At 25.5% G+C, this 22,312-nt stretch overlaps 1 protein-coding gene across 5 annotated transcripts in view; it reads right to left on the bottom strand.

Annotated features, from left to right (window-relative positions):
- The window catches only part of LOC119684497 (probable lysine-specific demethylase 4B), a 38,662-nt gene that overhangs the window by 8,317 nt on the left and 8,033 nt on the right, over window positions 1-22,312 (bottom strand). For 3 of the 5 annotated variants that reach the window (XM_038098544.1, XM_038098546.1, XM_038098548.1), the window contains exons 2-8: window positions 8,863-9,428; window positions 8,458-8,796; window positions 7,279-7,427; window positions 7,037-7,207; window positions 6,675-6,973; window positions 6,183-6,446; window positions 3,644-4,282 (exon numbers count right to left, since the gene is read on the bottom strand). In XM_038098544.1, the coding sequence (XP_037954472.1) occupies window positions 3,644-4,282; window positions 6,183-6,446; window positions 6,675-6,973; window positions 7,037-7,207; window positions 7,279-7,427; window positions 8,458-8,796; window positions 8,863-9,297 (2,296 nt within the window). In that variant the 5' untranslated portion in view covers window positions 9,298-9,428. Of the gene's footprint in view, window positions 1-3,424; window positions 3,536-3,643; window positions 4,283-6,182; window positions 6,447-6,674; window positions 6,974-7,036; window positions 7,208-7,278; window positions 7,428-8,457; window positions 8,797-8,862; window positions 9,429-13,068; window positions 13,176-22,312 lie in introns of those variants that run through there. The other 2 variants (XM_038098545.1, XM_038098547.1) reach the window with 2 other exon arrangements.

Below are 22,312 nucleotides of genomic sequence, written 5' to 3'. Positions count from 1 at the left end.
TTCCTAGTACACGAGATGGATTTTGGTTTAAATGGTGACCTTAACTTTAAAAATGTTATATTAACCCTATGTAACATAATCAAATCATTAATTTTATAATTAATAAACTAATTCAAAGAAATATATCATAAACACATTCAGGGAGTACATGTTACTAGAGCACAAGAGTATATAAGTTTTCGATAGTTTAGTTGAACTGTGAGAGGTGGACTATAAACACTGTCATATGGGTATCTTAAATAAAACTATCAATTTTCTATATGACATTTAATTTTTTGTTATCCGGACTTCATTCACTTCACATAACAAGTATGTATTTTCTTTCTAAAAAAACGAATTCCGCATATAATATACATTTTGTTATTTATGTCTATATATTTTCAACAAATATAGTTTTTTAAATGTAAAGTTAGTAAACTGAATTATCTTCGATCCAAATTACGAACACAATTGTGAGTCTCTTGAATAATCAGAAAGCAATAACGGACTGAATGAATCAAAAATTAGGCACAAAGCAATATCAAGTTTTCATGGATAATCCAAAAAGTAATGTAGATCAACGCAAAATAATTCTAATAAAGAATTTATTCAGCATTATATAAATCTAAAGGTAAAATAATGTAAAAATATAAACACAACAACAACTTCAAAATAACAAAATCCTTGACATTATATCTTTGATTATACTGTAAATCTTCTGTAGTTATAATCATATAATTGATAATATTATATTAGAGGGGAGAATTTTAAATAATATGGTAGACTAATAGATTTTAAATAAGACGATTACAACGTACGCATATTTCTAAAAGTTATAGGAACTCCATCCGTAGAATTAAGTAGATTTTAAGTTTGGTTAAGTTTAAATAACTGTACGATATTATATAGTGTTGACGTTTAACTAAATCGTTCAAAACGTATGTATTTTTTTATTTTATAAATTTTAACCTACCTAGCTATAAAGGAACGTACTAATGCTCTATTATAGAGCTAACATCATGATATTTAAGTTAATAGGTTTTTACAATATGGTAATACTGTTAAAAGTTGCTCTTTTATTTAAAAATAATCTGTATTATTTTATGATAAAACTAAAATCTAAATAATATAATATTTAAAACTTATAAAATAACGTAATAAATGTAGAGTACAAAATAAAATTAAAACAAATAAAATTTCTAATGGCCTTAAATTTTCAACTCAATTTATTTTTCACCACGCAAATACTACAAATTGAAAGTTTCATAAATCTTTATGAATGAAATATATATATTTATTTATGGTTACAAAAACAATTCCTAAGTTTTGAATAAATTGCATATTTTTTTCAAATATCCTCTGACAATATGATTTTAATTAGAATAATTCAATTTTTTTAATTTTTAAAACATTTTAAATCTGCTCTGAGAGTAGATTTATGGTTGAGAACTCCAATCTGTTTTGTGTTTTTTAGGAGGACCAAAACTGCTTTTTAGCAGTCATTAAAAATATTTAAAAAAAAAACATCTTCAAGCAGTTATGAAACTTTCAAATGTAAATAAGTATTTACATTGCTTGGTGTCCTTAAATATTACAAACCCATTTAATTAATTTAATTTTTTTTTTAATAATATATAAATTAGTTTATTTAATACGAATATTTTTCAATTTTTGATTGGCCACAATTAATGCGACCATTATCAATGTTTAATAGGTAATTTGTATTATGACTACACATTTTATTATTTTTGTAAGTTAAAAAATTTATTAAGTATATTGAGTGTAACTTTTGTGTCACATTTTGCATTTGGTTTTTTGTGCATTTATTGAAATATTTTGAATATTTTGAATATTTTGAGGGAATGTTGAATTTCTGATTGATTAAAAAAAGTATATATTTTATGGAATATAAAAATAAATATTTGTGTTTTCGAAGGGAAGAAGTGGGACAGAATCATTCAAAAAAAAAAAAAGAAAAGTGGATTAAATTATACGAAACACACAAGGTGGAATAATAAAGCAGATAAATAATATGTAATATATAATAAAATTAAATAGAGAAAAAACTCGCGAATGACATCGAATTATATTATCACAATAACATTAATTTTTATAAAAATTATTTAAACGGAAAACCATTTTTGTTGTTACTTTAAAAAAATATTCGAATTTTAACTTTAATATTTAATCGCAATATAATCGCATTTTTGTATTGTGAAGTGGGTGTTTCAATAGCGAAATAATTCCTTTAGACACAGTTGAGTAAGAAAACAAGGCGCAAACAACCAAAACAATTCAAAGAAAAATACTAATTAAATTAAGCATTTTAAAATCAAAATAGTAGTAACAATTAATAAGTAGTTGTAATGTTAATAACCAAAACCGAAAATTAATTAAATTATGTTAAATGATAATGAAAAATGAATGTGAAAATGACTGAATGCATGATAAAAATGCTTTGATATATGCAAAAAATTATTTAAGAAAAAAATAAATTAATAACAACATTAAGAAAATTATTTTATAATTAATTAAATAAAAATAAATGGCAAAATTTTTAATAAGTGGCAATCAAGATTAATATAAAGTTTTTTATAAACAAATATTTATTTGATATTAATTTAAATAATTGATTGCCCCAAAGACAAGGAATATATTTTTTGCATAGTGAAAGAAATTTGGATTATTAAAATAAAATTTTAATAGTTAAAGTTTTTCTTCACTATAAAACAATAATTTTATAAAATAATTTTGAACTAAATGATATTTATTAGCTATTAGCTAACCATAATTAGCTGTTTTCGATATTCCCCAATATCAATTACCAGCGGGGTTTAGAGATATTCTCTGCTTTAATTCTTCCTATATAATAAATCCCGTCAAATTTTGAAATTCAGACTCACATGTTAGCACACTTAAATTGTGTTCTTTAAATTTGAAGTTTTATTATTTTACTGTCTTTATAACTTTTTTACTTACTTTTACTTCTAAAGGATACTTTTAATTATAAAAAAGGAAATTTATAAAATTTATAAAATTTAATCAAAAATATGTAACATTTTAGATGTACAGTAAATGCTCTCTTAAACGGACACCGATGAGACTATTAATTCTGTCTAGTTCTAGAGAACTGTCCCTTTGAAAGGACTTACTTTATATGAAAAATCTAAAGTATCGATTCATAACATTGTACGGTTTAGAAAGATGTTCCTCAATAACCATTGTTTGTCAGAGCTTTCACTGTATTATTACTTGACATCACAAACAACTGATATTGTTGGCAAAAAGGTAATAATTAATACACCAAAAATCATAATAAATGCATTTTTAAAGGAACTTTTATTTTCAAAATTTTTATATAAGCTACATATGTTAGAAAATTATAAAATAGACATAACTATTTTATTGGCATTATTAATTATTCAATTTATTAAATAATAAAAATTATAGTAATTCTAAATACTATGCTGTGATTTCCTAAACCAGTAAGGACTGTTTAAAATGAATTGATTTTTTCATTTATTCTTGAGAATAAAATCATGTTGCCACTTTGCCACTTAATAAAACAAATTAAAAGAAAAAATAATAAGAAAAAAGCAAAAATGTAATAATAAATTAAAAAAATTATTTTAAAAATTTATATGTAGAAATAATGGACACATACCTGTAGAGTTTGCACCAACGGTGACATTATTTTGACTAGTATTTTGCTGGTGTTGCTGTTGTGAATGTTGAAGTTGTTGGTGTAGTTGCTGGGAGGGCTGCGACGGATGATGTTGTATATATGTTCCTCCATTCGCATCACAAATAATTTCACTTTGCATTTTATAAACACCGCCATCCGTACTCGTTGCAATATTGGGTGTTGTTTGCAAATTAATATATTGCGTTTGTTGACTTGACTGGTGCAGCGGTTGCTGATGTGGTATACCATTTAATGTTGTTGCTGCAGGTAACATTGTTGTATAGACAATCGTTTGATGTTGGGGAAGTTGTTGCGGATTTATTATTTCTACAGTTTGTTGACTAGTAAACGGTGTTCCAGCGTTAGTTGTAGCAACATTATTTATTTGCTGTTGTTGCTGAGATTGTTGCTGCTGATGCTGATGCTGCTGCTGGTGATGAATTTCCTGTTGTTGTTGTTGTTGTTTTAATTTTGGTATTTTTCCTTCAAATTTACGCTGCTGATGCATAAATTGAAATGTTGGATGCTCATTAATTAATTGCTCATTAAGCTTACGCACTACTTGTGCATGCGTCTGTTGCTGAGTCTCTTGTTTAATTGGTGTACTTGATGTTGTTTCTGCAATAATATATTAATTATTAATTGTTTTGTTACTTGAGATAAATGTTTAATATAACATAAACTCACTCTTGCTAGCATATGTCAAAACATGATTATTAGTGATTTAATAATTTTTTTTAGTAACAATGAAAAAGGTCCTTTATTTATGTTATGAAGTTTTGTGAAGTTAGTAATAATATTTTGTGGAAGGAGTCTTATTAAATAGTTAAATAGTTAATATTTGTTAGATAAGAAACACGCACACATACACCAATTATGAAATAGTTTTTATTTTAAACTTAATAAATAATTATATGTATATATAAGAATAGGATGTTTCAAATGTGAAATAGAAAGAAAAACAAGACGAGCACAGTTTAGTTTAGTACATATCAATGTGGAAGACCAATCATTTAGTATGTACAATCATTTAGTATGAGGCTTATATAATAACAATTAATATGAGTCTTCCAACCTCTACCAAAATTGTGTCCTATACACACATATACAACAACATACAACACATATTAGTTATATAGGAATAGAAACATTATAAATACGAAAAGTTCCCCACCCATAAGTGCCAAAGTTTAAAACTTTTTAACAAATATTTTGTTTCAAAAAGAGTTTATTCAAAATTTTAGTTTTTTAAATTGTTTTACAAATAAATAAAGGTATGTTATCAATTTGAACAATGTAAACATTTTGTATTTAATTTTAATGTTAAAAATAATAAAATAATATTTAGAACAAAATTATTTAGTGAACATACTGCTTAATAAAAATTAAAAATATGTACATGTACATTTATTTTCTAAAGAAACTCACAGATAATCATCATTATAAATTACAGTAATATTATATATATAAAAATTAAAATTATTAAAAATGGTCTGTCTATTCGATTTTTATAATGTGGTCGTTAATGTGTCATTTATTAAAATAAAAGAAAGGAAATAGTTAACAGTTAAGATCTTTAATTATGCTTTATTATTATAAAATACAATACATAAAATAAAGAGAATCATTAGAAGATTTACAATTAATTTGTTTTTAAATATTTGTATAAAAACAAGGAACGTTCACGCGTCGCCATCAAAGACGGTGAGTTTGAACCGATTTTGCGATTGCATTAACTCCTTTTTGAAAGCAAAAGTTAAGCAATTAAGCAATTAAGCAATATTAACATTTTATGGCACATATTTGAAATAAAATCTTTCATTTCAATTACATAAACTGAATTCTTTGCTAATATAAGAATATATTTCTACCAAATAAAGATTAGAAAAAATTATACAATTTATTTGGTACAAGTTTTTTTTTCCTATGTATAGAAATTTCCCCGAATAAAATGAAACCCTTACATATATTATGTGAGAAACTTTTAAAAAATAAAAATAAATAATATTAATTAAAGCATTAGACAATACTTTTTGTGTATTATTAAATAAATGCAAATATTTACAATATAATTTGTTAAATAAAGCAAATAGCAATTTAGCAATATGTTCACAAATTACTTGCTCCATTTCGTGAAAACAGAATTAGTAAACTAAAATCATAGTATATGGCTTCATATACATATATATACATAGTTAAATGCTTAATATGAAGCATTGGACGCACTTGGGTTAGAGTGCAAATATAATGTTCCTTTTTCTTTAAATTTGCCTTCTCATTTTTGGGCATGCGAAAAGACTTTAAAAGGATATGTCATATTTTGGGAAAAAAGAATATTATAAACTGATGAAGGTTAAATGAAGTGAAATAATGATGTAAGGTATTTTCATGTTATGTGTAGTTATGTGAAAATGAAAATAAATGCTTCAATTTAAATTGTTTCTTTTTTCGTTGGATATATATAATCATTTTGGTTCTCTTTTATTAAATATATATCTCCTTTACTAAGTGCGCTCACCTCCATCTGAACTATTTAATGATTTCTTTTTACGGATTGGTGTTTTACGTGGTGTTTTAGCTGGAGTTGTGCTCTTACGCGATTTTGATGTTGAAGACGTCGAAGATGCCGGCGAAGCGGAACGATCGTCTTTGACCCTAGGACTACGTCCTCTACTGCTGTTACGTGAATTAGCACGACGTTTGGTTACTAACCAATCATCATCGTAATCAGCATCGCTTTTGCGTTTATTTTTGCGTTTTAAGAATAGATCATCATCATCGTCTATGTGATAGAAGAAATGTTAAATTTTGATATGGTTTTTTTAATTTGATTTTTGATAGGTATTCTATTTTTTTTTTGTTTGTCGATTTTGGTAGTTAATTTTTACTTCGACTTATTCATTTAGTCAAAATATATATGTAGTTAAAACATCACATTTTTATGTCGTTACATTTCACAGATGCCAATTCAAGTGTTTAGTGAAATATTTCTACCAGAACGCGGACTTACCTGTAATGTCATCATCAATATAGGCAAGAAGTTCTTGCTCCGATTTAAATACTGGTAGCTGTTCTGCAACAACCACCACTTCTTCACCAACTATAGCCGGTTCTTCGTCTTCAGGTTCAACCAAATTAACAGTTTCGGCTTTGAGTACTGCTTTTACTTCATCAGGTACATTTGGATTTCGCTGTATTTCCTCTAAGTTCAAATCCGGGTTTCGTTCTCTGAACGATTTCTTTTTAGTTGGATAGCACTGCTTCTTCATTCTGTGTATTAACTCATTAGGTAGTTCGTCACCTCCAGGACTAAAGATACAAATTATATATAATGTTTGAAGAAATTGTTATAAATATTTATGATAAACTTACGTTTTGTTACACATTACATCCAAATGAGTGGGTAATGGAGCTGGTGTAAGTGGAGCATTAGGTGGATCCTCTGGATGTCTGCCTAAATCTCTTCCTTCAAGCCAATCTTGATAACGCGTAGATTGAAATCGTTTAACGAAAGTATCCATCGATATTTTTACCATATCATTACTAGAACCAAACAAAGAAATATATATAAATATATTGTTCAGTTTTTATCATTACAGTTTTAGATTATCTACCTGCAGGTACATTGAGTGGCACGTTTTCCATACTCTATCCAACGTTCCATTGCAAAATTTGTAGACTCTGCGCAATTAAAGCCATGATTAAATCCGGCATGATATCCAAATGGAAATGTTATCATTATTTCCCCCGCTTGTTGTGTAATCTATAATATGAAAGTTATGTAAATTTATAACGTATATTTAATATAAAATTTTTATTTAAATTTAATATTATATGTATATATTCACATATATATACAAAAAAATATTATATACTGTTTTATTAGAATGATATTAGTTGATAATATAAATATTTTTAATATTATTGTATTTAAAAACTATTATTTAATGATTTAATTAATAATAAAAATAATATAATAATAAATAAAATAATAAATAAAATAATAATAAAAATTATTATAAAAATAATAATATATTTTTCATTTATTTTTATTAATTAATACCTTTAAATGAATTGCAAGTAAAAGTAATGCAATAAAAGAAAATCTATTTAATGTAGGAATATATATTATGTATATATTTTGGTAGCTGGAGATTTTTGAACCTTGTTATATACAATTGATATATTTGCTGTGCTCACATGTTTTCCAATTACATAATTATATACATATATATATATTTTTTCAATTTGAAAATTTATTAAATTCCTGTATCTAAAAATTTATAGATGTTATAGGAATGGCAGATATTAAAATTGGAGATTTATGGATAAAGTTTATATACAATATACTATTTTAGTTAATTGTATAATATTGTAGAAAACAAAGTTTTTAGAATAATGTATAATTAGTATTGATCTAAGAATTCTATTAAATTTTTTTTTGATATGAATAACTACTTTTAGATTTTATTTGAATAATATCTTTGAGGCTATGTTTTTTTATATTTTTTTATACATATATACATATATTTTGAACAGAAAATATTGAGTTCAATAATATTTACACACATTTGATATATAATATATACAAATATATGCACTTTGAATATGAATGCATTATTATCAATGCTTTCTATTACGTAATATGTAAAATAGCGTAAATTTATAGATAATTATAAAAAAAATTAATATATATATTGTTTTAATATATATCACACTTAAATTTAATCTAATATAATATGATGATTTAATACTTTTATATGATATTGGCGTAATAAGTGTTTTTAACTTACTTTATTATATGGAACATTATGTTCCTTTAGTATTTGTGGACTAAGTAATGTCATTTTATGTCTCAAATAAGCATGACAATTGTCGTAACTTGACCGAAAGTATGAAGTAGCGACACTTTCTAATTTTCGTCCATGTTCAGGAGGTACTACGTACCACGTTTTTGGTGCACCAAAATGTAAATAATTAATAGAATATAAATCCATATCTTCTGTATGCCAAGCAAATGTTGTTTTCCACATGCCAAAATATAGATACGCCGTATTGACTCCATCAATTTGTATGCCATAATCTTCATTTACAAAATCGAGTATGGTTCCCAAGCGATTGATATTCCAATACTGAAAAAAAAAATTTATTAATATTTCCTAACTACCTAATAAAAAATTGACTTCTTTTGAACTTACATTTTGATCAGGATCTGTTATACTCCCACTAACATCAGCACCATATATAGGTGCAACGTATGATATATTTTTCCAATACTTTCTTTCAAGATCCTCAAAATCGAAATGTTTTGGAGGTCTATACCGTTCTGTATTTGCTAAATCTGAGAATTGTTTAACGGTCATTGCTTTTTTTTGTATATTAATTTGTTGGAAATGACCCTGTTGGCCGCTCACTACTTGACATATAGGCGCAGGTATAGTTATATTTAGAGCATCTAAGTCTTCATAACCACTTTTACGTGGCACCCACTCGGGAGGTGGTACAACTTTGGCCAAACCGGCCTTATGTGCACCTTGAGATTCTATATAATTAATATATTTTGGAAAGTCTTTGAATTCCTCCCATGTGGGGTGAAATACCATTATGTGGTATGGATCAGGATGTGTAGACATTTTTTTGTGTGTCTTTATTGTGGTATTGATTAAGATTAATGAATTTAAAGATTTTATTGTTTTAGTTTATCTCTAGTTTCCTCTATTAACGATGTTTTAAAACAATATACTTATTTTTAATAGGTTATAGTCTGAAAATATGAAATAGTATATAACATATTAACTCATCAGTTCAAAAATTATATATAATTTGTATCTGTAGATTAAAGTGTATTGTTTTTCTTAATTTTTTTTTTTTTGTTTCAAACCACATGTTTAAAAAGCAGAGCAAAATAGGTTTAATAGGACAGCTGCAATATTGAGTGTACGTTTTACGTTTGAATGGCACTCTTTGTGATCCTTCGATAATCGCTAGGTTTGTTAAAAAAAAATATATAAACGTAAACAGCAGGAGAATATAATAAAAATATTTTTTTACTTGGTGTAATTATTTGTGTGTTGTATAAGACTGTGAACTGTAGAAACAATTCAACGAAATTGAAAGAATTTTTTTACAGGAACTAATAGAAAATGTTACTTTTTATTGAGAAAATAGGTTTTTGTTTAAGGTTTATTTTGTTTGTGTTTTTGCAGATTGTTTCTTTATTTTAAAAAAAAATTTTTATGAATGCTAAAAAATAATTATATATTTATTTTAAAAATTCCAATACAGATGAAAATAATGATTTTTTTATGTGTTTCAGATAAATTTAATTATATTTTATAAATGTAAAAAATAATAATTAACTTTTGTAAAACAATAAAACATTTAAAATTAATAAGTGTGTGCTGAAACCGTACAATTATTTCAAAAATAACTTATTAAAGATATAAAAGAAAATTATTTGTTAATAATGTGCTTAAGTATTTATAATTAGAAAAGTGAATTGAATATTGATTTTATGGTAAGAAATTCTGTTCAGATTAATTCATCAAATATAAAACGTTAATGTTCACACTACTAACACCTGCGTGGTATGGACATTTATAGTTCAAGAATAAAAAATATTTAGCAAAATTTTTGGGCCGTTAAATCTTACATGATAAAACCTTAAGAATTTGACCAACGCTAGACTGAAAAAATGATCAACAACAAAAGTATCTGCTTTATCAGAGCCCAGAGTATTAGGTGACTGGTCCCGGTATTAGAAAGTCGAATGAGAGCAGAAAAATGAATTCTTAAAAAAGAACAAGATGGCTGGCTTAGACCAAAAAAGAAATTATTGAATGTATAGCTTGACGCAGCTTGATTAGAGGATTGAAAGTAATTACTTTCCAATATTTATTAAATTTGAGAGAAAGCATTCATTTTTATACATAATGTAATGATTATATTAGATGTAATACAGACACAAGTATCGAGACTTTTTTATCGATACTTGAGTATACTTGAGATACTTGATACTTGAGACTTTCATTCCCAATATAGTTAATATAAATAACTGATACAATAGACAAATATTTCTGGTGGTTGCTAGGACAAAATATTTGCATCAATAATTAATCCTCTTAATATTTATATAAAAAAGCATTATTTTTAGCTTTTTTAACCTTATCAAATGATTCTTTGGTTAAAATATACAGAAGTATATTCTTAGTATAAGCTAATATACGGAGAGACAATTGCATTAAACTGAAAAAAAACCTTGAGTTTTTACATTGTAAATACATTTAATAGAATTACATCTTATATTTTTAAAAATTAACTGCAATTTCATCTAAACAAAAATTTTAATACTGCGTTTGATGGACTGCACTTAATAATATAATTATTATTCATTGTTATTTTTTTTTTTTTTTTTTTTTCAATTTAATAATAAACAGGACTTAACTTGAAATTATTGAACTATACTATTGTCTTTTTTTTTTTTTTGAGAAAAAATAACATTTATGGTCGGTTATCTTGAAAAATTAAATTTTCTTCTAAAAAGTGTATTTTCTGCGAATTTTTCTGAATTATTTTAAACATATTTTCTTAGAAAGTTTATTTAATCATTTACTGTATACTCTAACCTGAACTATATTTTCTTTATGCATTTTGCTTCAATGAAGGAGAATATAGTTCATGTGAAAGGATATATAAAAATAGTACACATGTTTTAAATATATATTTCTAGGTAGATAGGTAGGTAGGTAGGTAGGTAGATAAGTTTTTTTATTTGTCATTTTACTTATCCCTAACCGGGAACCGACACACTTATCCCTAATTTACTAATTTTAATACCATGAAAATATAATTAATAAAGAAAAACAAATGTACATTTCAAGAATACTACTTTAAAAAAATATTGAATATTTTATAGCGAAATTAACTTTGGAACAATTGTCTCAAAATATATAAAGCAAAATTAGACTATGAATTGTTATAGAAATCAGGTAAAAAGCATTTTGAAAATTTGTGGTTAAAACCATAAAATAGAATCTTATATATATATATATATATAAAGACTATATACATATGTATATGAAAAGAAATTGCTATTAACATCTGATTTTAAACAAATGACAGATTTTTGACATTTTTTATAGAAATAATAAACTTTTATTTAAACCATACATTACAGTATGGTCTACAGTACTCATTAAATAGACAAATGTTTTTAGATATATTAATATCTGAACATTTTTTACCATTAGTCATTAAATATTAAACTTTATTAAGTTTTAAATTATGAAGAATACACAGATGTTTTAGAACTTTAGTTCATTATTTTTTCTAAAATATGTATAAAGAAAAAGATTACTCATTTACACGACGTACATATTTATTTTGTAAACTACAATATTCTCCATTAACCAAAACCCATATTATTACCCATATTACATTAGATCATACCGATAGAATACAGTAATTTAAAGATTTATAGAACGTTAAGTAATTGGTTGCTTTATGTATATGAATTTTAAATATTCTAATAATTGAAAAATATAACATTTTCAATTTTTTACTGATCCATAACTTAGCAACAAATATTTGCAGAGTTTTGAATTATTCAGACATTACACACAAAATACAAAATTACAAAATATGCAGTGAAAATTGTGCTCATATTTTTCCACATATTTTAAATCATTTTTCAAACTTAGATAGAAATGAATCATATTTTTTTTATATATACATATCTTGATTAGTATTCTTTTTCACCGTTTTACTATTGACACTTAGCAAACACTAAAATATGTATAGATGGATTATTACTTATAAAATATAGTATATATTAACTAGGTTAGTAAATACTTTGTAATAATAAATATTATTGTAATAATTATTATTTTTCTATTTTTATTTAATAAACATAATTTTTCACTTTATTTTCAATAATATTTTTTTTTAGTTTTTACAATCCCAAATTTATTAAAGAAATCACTTCATATATATATATATTTACGGGTAGATGTGATGTAAGTAATTCGTTACGAATTGTAACATACAATAATAATTTTTCCTTTTAATAAATGTATATATATTACATATATTTCACACAATTAATATAAAATCAAACCATAATTATTACTCCTTCCACATTTTTTTCATTTAATTAAATCGCATAATTTTAGTTAGAAAAGCATAGCAAGAGTAAATTTTGTATAAATTAAAAAGATTACCGCAATTTTCTATGCAGAAAACTGTACCAACCACCCGAACGAAAACGATTTCGCAATCGTCCATTAACGGTAGTCACATTTTTAAGCGAAATGTCGAGAAAACATAATAAAGGACTTAGCATAAGAGACACATGCATTTAACATAGAATAATAAACATAGAATAGCAAACAACTAGAAAAACTTACTTCGCTTTAGCGAGAAGCTATGTACTCGCTGTTTTTCTGCTTGAGAGCGGCGGCGTTTTTTCTGCTAACGTTCTTAGTGTAGTTTTTATTTATTGCACTTTTTAGCAATATAAGTCGCTATTAACAAATTATTTCATTCATTTTTTGGCTTTGCCCACATATAAATATAATTTGATTATATATTTATGTTATTCACAAAATTGTTAGTTCTTAACATTTTGCAAAATTATTTAAAAGTTAGAATTAATTTTTTTTATATTTTGTAAATTCACTTTTTTATACTCGTCCATATACTCTAATATTATTTTCAGGTATAACTATTTTTTGTTTAACTTTTTAATTAAGTTAGTATAAAAATATAGTTACTTTTTAAATTAATAGAATATTTATCCGGATTTTACTGAAATATTTTGTGCTTTAACTTTCGTTTATTAAAAGTTGACCTGCAACATTTATTTTTATATATATATTCTCTCTAAATATAATATTTTATGTACACGGAATAGCACAACCGACAGGACAACAGCGAACTTTAATTCAATGTTCATTCGTGTTTGAGATCAGAGCGAAAACTAAACGAAATGTTAAAGCAAAACAAGCGTAAAGCCAAATTGTAGCTGGATATCATATAGCGAAGGTGAGCAACAAAAAGGATATGAAGAGAATACAAAATAAATGAACACATACATACAAAGCTACACACATATGCATGCAAACAAAGCGTCTACTCATATATTTATGTAAAACGAACATACCAAGGAATAAGAGCATTGTCCTTTCATACGAATAACACAACAAAAATGGAAAAGGAATATATATGCAAAAGTCGTAGCAGTAGACAATACATATAAACTAAAATGCAAATATGAGAAACAATTACGAAAATTGAACTAGTCATAACATAAAGAACAAATAAATTTAAAAAAAAAATATGTTTTATTTTGTTTATTATGTTAACATTTATTTCAGACCATTATTCATCATTAATAATAATATCAAACAAAATTTATTAGTTGCGCTTATTATTATATATATTATATTAACAAGACTTAATCTTAAATAAAACTAAGGAAGTTCATTATATTAAATAATAAAAATAAATTCTGGGTATTACCTGGAGACATTCTAGAATTTAATAATATAAAACTATTATATATGCTTGAATATTATAAAGCGTTTATATATTATTATGCGAAAAGAAAACCAAATGATCATAACATTTTTAGGAAACAAATTTCAGAAACAACTTCATATAAAAAAAATTTTCCACTAAATTTGGAGATTGCTGAAATTTTTTTTGTAGAGATTTATATCAATTTTTTCGTGCGAAATAGTTGTTAGTATAGCCTAGGAATGACGATATTTGCATTAAAGAGAGCACTCTTTAAATGACATATAACTTAATCTAGTCATTAAATGAAGTAATGTTGACATTTACTAAATTGTTCCATATAAGCTTATATTTTGTTTAATTACATATTAAGTTAAATATTCGAACTTAGTGAAATTTATTTATCTAAGAATTGATTAATGGGGAGAATCTCAATATAATAAGTTAACGTTTAACTAAGAGATGGTCACGTATGTTGCACGAGCCGCAAAGATATATAATTAGTAGCCGAACATCATTATATGTTATGAAAATGGTTTCAGAAATGATATGTGAAACAAACACAAAAAAAATATAAATGAAGAAAAGAAGGTACTTTAGATAAAGTAGATAACTATGTTACCTTATAAATAATGTAAGGTACTTCCTGATACACTTAGTCAAGTATATACAAATTATTCAAATAATCATAAATATATAATGAATAAATATATAATAATTGATATAAAAACATATAATTTTCAGTTTATATCTATATCGTATTTTAAATAAATATTCTTATTAAAACACTTATTGCGAATAATCAAATAAAATCGAATCACTTCAAATATAAACAAAACATTAGAAAAGTAATGTAATGAACGAAGAACTAGAAACATAGAAAAATCATCGAAAAATCATGCGCCGTAAGTAACGCTCTCCATTCTGCAGATTCCGAATAAACTTTGTAAGTGTATTTGTGTGTATTTTTACAACTACTCTAATTTTATTGTAACTTATGAATATGTTGTCGATTATAATTCTATTTCGTTGCTTATATTTTTTGTGGATTTGTCATGCATAAATTTGGGAAATTTTCTATGATACGACGCCAGTCCTTTCTATGCTACAAAATCCAAATTCAACTTATTTTATTTTTTCCTTTTTCTCTGTGTTTGTGTTTGTGTTCGTCGTTAGTTGTACAGAACTCCTGTGCTGGTTTTTTGCTCCGTTTGATTTTGTACGTGCCTTCTGTGTGTATAAGTTACCTGATTTAATTTGATTCATTTTTTAGAGCTGAACATTTCCTTTGTGTATTATTCTATGGACGCAACGGATTGAAGGATAATAAAAAATTGTAGTTGTAAAAGTTCGTTCGAGTAAAGCGTATACATACACACATACTTTAATCTTAAAACTTATAGTATACATTAATCTGTTAGATTGCGCTATCAAACCGTTGAATCGTATGAAAAGGATGTTATTACTGTCAAAAATAGAATAATGGCTACATGTATCTATATGTAAAACGATAAACGTAAGAACATATATATGTACATAAATAATAAATGTGCTGTATTTACGGTCAGCAATTTCGAATATTAAAAATTCGTTTTTATGACTTCTTTAGAAATGAGCTTAAATAAATGTACAGCAGATTGATTTTGATAACATATCATCGAAGTTAACTTTATGTTTTATGATTATTTCAACTAAAATAGTTCATATAATCATTTTTAAACGAAGTTAAAAAATTATTTAATATGTAAATATATTTCAGATATGTTAAGAAAAACAAAGGTTCATCTTACAATATTTTATTATAAAAAGTTTAAATGTCGGATGTGATTTGTTGGTATAAAAAGGGAAATAAGATATAGGAGGAAGAGGAAATTTTTTCAATAAAAAACGAGGCACGATTTCGATAATATATCAGTAATTTTGATAGGACGTATGAAAATTAATTAATTTGTTCATATTTATTAAAAAAACAGTAGTTAACTTTCTTTAAAAGTCCATCAAGAAAAATAATTTGTGTTAAATAAAAAACCCTTCATAAATCAAAATAATAAATTATAAATATATGAAAACCAAAGAAAGAATTTATACAAACAAAAACATATTCAACATCAAATTGAAAGATATTTAATAGACAAAATGCTACCATATGTCTTCAATTGTTTAACTGAACTATTTTAAAGATATTTAAGCATTTGTAACTGAAATTTTTTTTGAATAAACTTTTAAGACTTTTGAATAGACGTAGGTCAATGAGTCTTACTTACTTACTTAAATGGCCATAGCAACCTGATATCGGGTTGCGACCTGACACACTAATCTTTTTCAGGTGTTTGGCCTGCGTGCTCACTTACCAATCTCGTACATCAAGTGCCGTTAGTGCTTTCTGAACTTGAGCACTCTACTGGAGACACTTTTTCACCAGAGCATCGTTAGTCATTCTTAACATGACCAATCCCATAAAACCGTTGAAATATATCAATGTCGTGATACAGCAGCTCGTAAGGTAGTCTTCGTCAACTTGTAGAAAAAATATCACGATGACCTTTTCCATCGAAAAGTTTCACTGCTTTCACATCAATCTGTGATAGTGTTTATGCTTTTGCACCATACAGAAGCACAGGTAAGATAAGCGACCTATAGAGCATAAGTGTTGTCTGTCGAAAAACTGCTTTACCAGGTATAACTTTAACGATATGTGACAATTGTGAAATATATTTCTAAATCACAGTTTTAAGAAACGCATTTTATAGAAATTCAATCAAAATTTAAACTAATGTACATATGAAAGGTTATATATATATATATATATATATATATATATATGAACTTGAAGGGTGATCAAAAGAGGTATCTTTTTAAAGTAACATACATTTCATGTTCTAACCAGGATATATCCTTAAATAAGCTAATTAAAAACATAAAAAAAGGCTAGACATAAAAGGAATCATTTCGGTTTGTTTTTAATCAAATACTTTTTATGCATGGTACCATCTGAGTAGTACGAGTATAAAGAAACCGTAACAGGAATTTTAAAACTTGTTCCTATAGTATACTTGGAGCATAGCACTTATTCACGCACTACTCATTATATATTATACTCGAATTGAAGACATGTGTGCATTTTGTTCACATAAGAGGAAAGACAATAAAAAAAAAAAATAAATGCCGAAATGACCGGCTTGCGACGATCATAAACAAAACTATACGAAGCAGGCAAACAAATGGTAAAAGAAAATGAAAGTAAGCGGGAATACTTCCGGCAGGACCCATTTGCTGCAGCTTTTTAAGCCATGGTCACTGACACAAATGTCAATCGCTACGAATACGATATTCTTGTTCAAACAGCATAACAATAGCAACATAAAAACATAAAACTGGAAGGAGTACAAAATGGTTAGAAGGATGAAATTTGCGTCCCCTTTTTATTAAATCAACATAAAGCCCAATTACACTAACACACAACCAAATATGCGGCATACTTCAACGCACACATGCACATGCACGAGACCAGGCATAAATTTATACTGAAATTACCGACCAAAGGAAGTAAATAAAATAAATTCTATTCCGAATTGTGTAATCTGCTCACGACTGGGGAATATATACAATAAATCTAAAATCATATTTCGTTAATGCAATCGTCGTGGCTTATGGTATCACACTAAGGTCCTTGCGTTTGTTGTTTTTTTTTTGTATATTCAATATATTTGTGCAAAATCAAATGTATCTGTCTTCTTTGCTTTGTGCAGAATTTGATATTTTACACTGAAAAATTTAATGTAAACAAGTTTGAGTTGTTTAATATTTTCTAAACATTTTTTCCAAAGAATTTCAATATTAAGAAATCAATTTTTTTAAAAAAACAAAAAAAAGAAAATCTTTATCTGAAATTTTAATTTCAAATGAATTGTGAGGATATTAATAAAATTTGTTTAAGATTGACAGGAGTATCAATTTCCAACCTGATCTGAACTTCTTGTAAATTTCATTATGAGTAGATGTTGATTTACTCACATACAATTATTTGGGTAAACACAATTATTAAATATATATTATAATTATGTTATAATATATATATGTAGTTATATGTTTATAATTATGTTATAATCATTATATAAATTTTTATTTTCATACAAAGGGACAATAGTATACTACGACCTTTTAGTCAATTGTACTATTCCTCGAAAAATCTTTTAAACTAACCTAAACAAATCACCTGTATTAATAAGCATAACAGTATATATTGATTCCAGACTTTATATATCTTGATTACAAATTATTTCAATTTATTATTTGATTCTAAATTAATTTTGATTTTAAAGTCAATTATGACGAAAAAACAATTTTCTCAATTTATTGTTTTAATAGAGTTAATTGAATTTTTAGCTGACCATATATATAACTATTATGGTATTATGGTATTGCCAAATATCTATCACCAGTGATATTTCTTTTGAAAATATGTATTTCTTATATTTTATTATTCGTAAATAATTTTTAAGACTCCAAGTAACAATAAGTTCAGTGTTTAAAACTCAGATTGAGCGTTCATATTCTACTTGGTAGATGATATGTGACATTTTGGTAACTATTTATCTTAAATAAATAAAAAAAATTATATAGTAAAATAAACTAATATACTCGAAAAACTTTTAAATTTTGATATATTTGCATTTATTTAATTTTTAAAAATATCTTTTCAGTGTAAGGAGAATTTTTATTTTGTATTAAATACGCCGTGATAAAATGTACATAAAAGCGCAGGACACAACTTTTTTTATTCATAGTTCAGTATCCTTATGTCGTTGTCAAAAAGGAGCTCGCGTCCCTTCTATGTTGTTCGTTATTTTGTATCCTTGTTTCGTGCTAGGTATATGTATGTATCTGCATATGATGTTCACTAGTTTTAACATTAACATTGTATACAATATTTTTGTTTTTGTTGGATTTTTTTTATTTATAAATACTTCATTTGCGCACGCTCTAAAAATACTTTATTCAAGTTTTTTTAGGAATGCTTTTATGAGAGTACAATTTTATATTTTTGTTTTCCAAGCAGGGGTTTCCTCGCGGCGACTGCCATACACATATTTGTGTGTATACGTATATGTATATGTGTGCGAGTACGTGCATTTACAGTTAATGTGTTTGTATTGTACCGCTGTTGACGAGTTTTTGTAAGTACTTAAGCTGCTATGCTGCTGTAAAGTGTGCTTAATTAAATTTTTTAAATTTTCATGTAATTTACTTTATTTTGCCGTTTTCTCATAGCCCACGACATTTGAATGCTTGCTGTATTGTTTTTGTTTTTGTTTGAGTTTTTTTTTGTTTGTTTGATTAATTCCTTTCTGCTAACATCAGCATTTTTTGCTGGTATTTCAAAACAGTGAACTGTGCAAGTTACCATTTACCATTTTGTTTTATAGTTCTTAAAAATGGTGGCCATTTTTGTTGTTACAACTTGTTCTAAAAATTATTCATATTTTTTTTTTATTTTTCATTTTTGTGAAATGAAAACAAAAAAGTGCGAGAAAAAAAGTTCAGTATTGATTTTTAACATATATGCGTGTATATAGACCAGATTGAGTTTCAGTTTCATTTTGAACTCAGTTCAATTTAATCATATTGAATAGTTGAATTTTATTTATATTATATTAAATATAATAACATTAAATAGTTGAATTAAATTATATGAAATATATTAATTAAATTTATGCTTATAAATTTATTGTTATTTATTTTGTTATACCTTTTTACATAAATTAATCTGACTATTTATTTTATTTATTCATTATTTTCTTAAAATAACAGCTGCTTTTTTTCAATAATACCTCCAAAATATATTTAACATATAAAGGGGAATTGTTACATTCATTAAAGCTCCTGAAAACAGGATGAAAATAAATTTTTGACTATCATTCATATCACTTATGTCTATACTGCTCGAAGTTACCCAACAATTAATCAATCTTAAATCTTCAATTGACAAATGGCTAAGGTATCATGCCTTAGGCATGACAATGCTAATTCAATAATATTCTGCGTGACTAATCAACAATTTTTGGGTCCTATTTAATTAATTTAATAAATGATCACTGGAGTTAACACTATTTGAATTGTTTTTGTAGTGAATGTTGCTATGATACGAGCCATCCGGATGTAAGCGTTATCAATATCACTCAATTAATTCATTTTCATTGACAATTTTATGCAATCTCTGATATTATGGTAGTTTCTGGAAGTTGTTCGGGGTCCTTGAAAACGAGTTATCCAATAAAAGTGACAGAACATTTATTTAAGCTGGACTTCAGCGCAATTAGTAAGAGTTTAACAAATCTTGCACCTAAGTTTAGATCTTTAGGCATACCTCATCATTAATTAATACCATCCAGGCGCAAAGGAAAAAAATATAAAGTATTTAAGTTACATCAAAATTCCTCACTTTCTTGCTGCTAGATAACTTAATAGACGTGCAATATGGTTTAGGCATGATTTCATTTTGGCACTTAATATATGTTCTTTTATTTATACTTACGAAGGAACTGATATTGTGCTTGACTAATTTATAAATATAAAAAAATTGAAACCTGTACAGAATAATTTTTCCTATTTTTGTTACGTAATTTAAATTAATATATTACAGTTAATACAAATTTGACATTTAAACAAGAAAAGATGTTAGTAATTGTTGTGTTTCATACTATTCACACAAAGTTCTTGAAAAGCTATTAACAAAAGAATTTTTAGATTAGGGCCATAAATTTTATGGTCCATTAAAAATGTAACATAAGAATTTCTTTTTTTTTTATTTCATTAACGTCACATCTAAGGTCACAATATTTAATTTTATTCTATTGGAATCTACTTGACGGATATCATTTTACGTATCTCCATTTTACGTATTAGCTCCATATCAACTCATCAACCTTATGAAAAATATATAATTATTTTACAGGGTTATCGATATGTGTATGACAAACTTAAAGATAATTACTTTTAATTTAATGCTTTAAAAATAGTTTTAAAGTTTTAAAATTTCTTTTTTTTGAGAACATTTATAAAGAAAACAATTAGGTTGTTCTTTTTGTTAAAAACAGCTATCTGCTATCTATAAAATTTAGTATTATTATTATAACACCCGCAAAAAAATATATATTTACTAAAATGAGTACTTACATTTAAATATTTGTTATGAAAAGTGATATAAGTGAAGAATTTATAAAATGATTACCCTTTAATCATACTAATCATTAAAATAATAAAACATCAATTTAATCATAAAATTTTAGTTAAAAGCTTATCTTATCAAACTTTTTTTATATAAGGTTTGATATGTCAGAAAGAATTTGATATACATCTTATGATATCGATATCAATATACAAATATTTATAAGGCATTTTATTATACGGAGAGCTTTTATTATTAAAAAAAGGTTTAAAATTAATTTTATTGTAATTAAAATGTTCTAGATATTATCTGTGAGTGATTTTATTGCAATTTTTAGTTTTATATTCTTTAAGTACTAAAAAATATAGCGTTTTTATACAGATTGTTTACTTTTAGAACTAAATTTAGACACCAAGAAGTAAATAATGTTGCTTCAAGCTGGTTCGTATATTAGGTTTTTAAAAACAAATAAAACAACTTATAAGGATTGTTTTCATGATATTTCTTTTAATAAAATTGTTAATCTAAAAAGAATGTAGATATCATACGAAGGCAACTATAAAGAACCTATATACTCTCCCACAAAAAAATTGTCACTAACCAAGAAATACAGAATGAACTCAAGGAGTTTAGAAAATGAAACACAATATAAATAACACAATGTAAATAAATATATCTTAAAAAATAATACTCAAATTAAAACTAAAGCAACATAGAATTGTGGAGAAAAAAGTTGTTATTAATCAAAGTTATTTGATAACTTAAAAAAACTCTCATAAAACATATTCAATATAAAAAAGAAGTATAAGTACTATAAGTAAATTGTTTGCAATCCTGTATGGTTAAACTTTTTAAGAAAATATTATTAAGATGTTAGCAAAGCCTTAATAACAGACAAGTAGTAAAAAAGACACAACAAGATCTCGCAATGAAGATAACACAATGGACCCCCCTTATGCAAGAAG

The sequence above is a fragment of the Teleopsis dalmanni genome, chromosome 2 (genome assembly GCF_002237135.1).
Source record: "Teleopsis dalmanni isolate 2A chromosome 2, ASM223713v2, whole genome shotgun sequence".
Lineage (NCBI taxonomy): Eukaryota > Metazoa > Arthropoda > Insecta > Diptera > Diopsidae > Teleopsis > Teleopsis dalmanni.
This window is presented reverse-complemented; position numbering and strand designations above follow the sequence as displayed.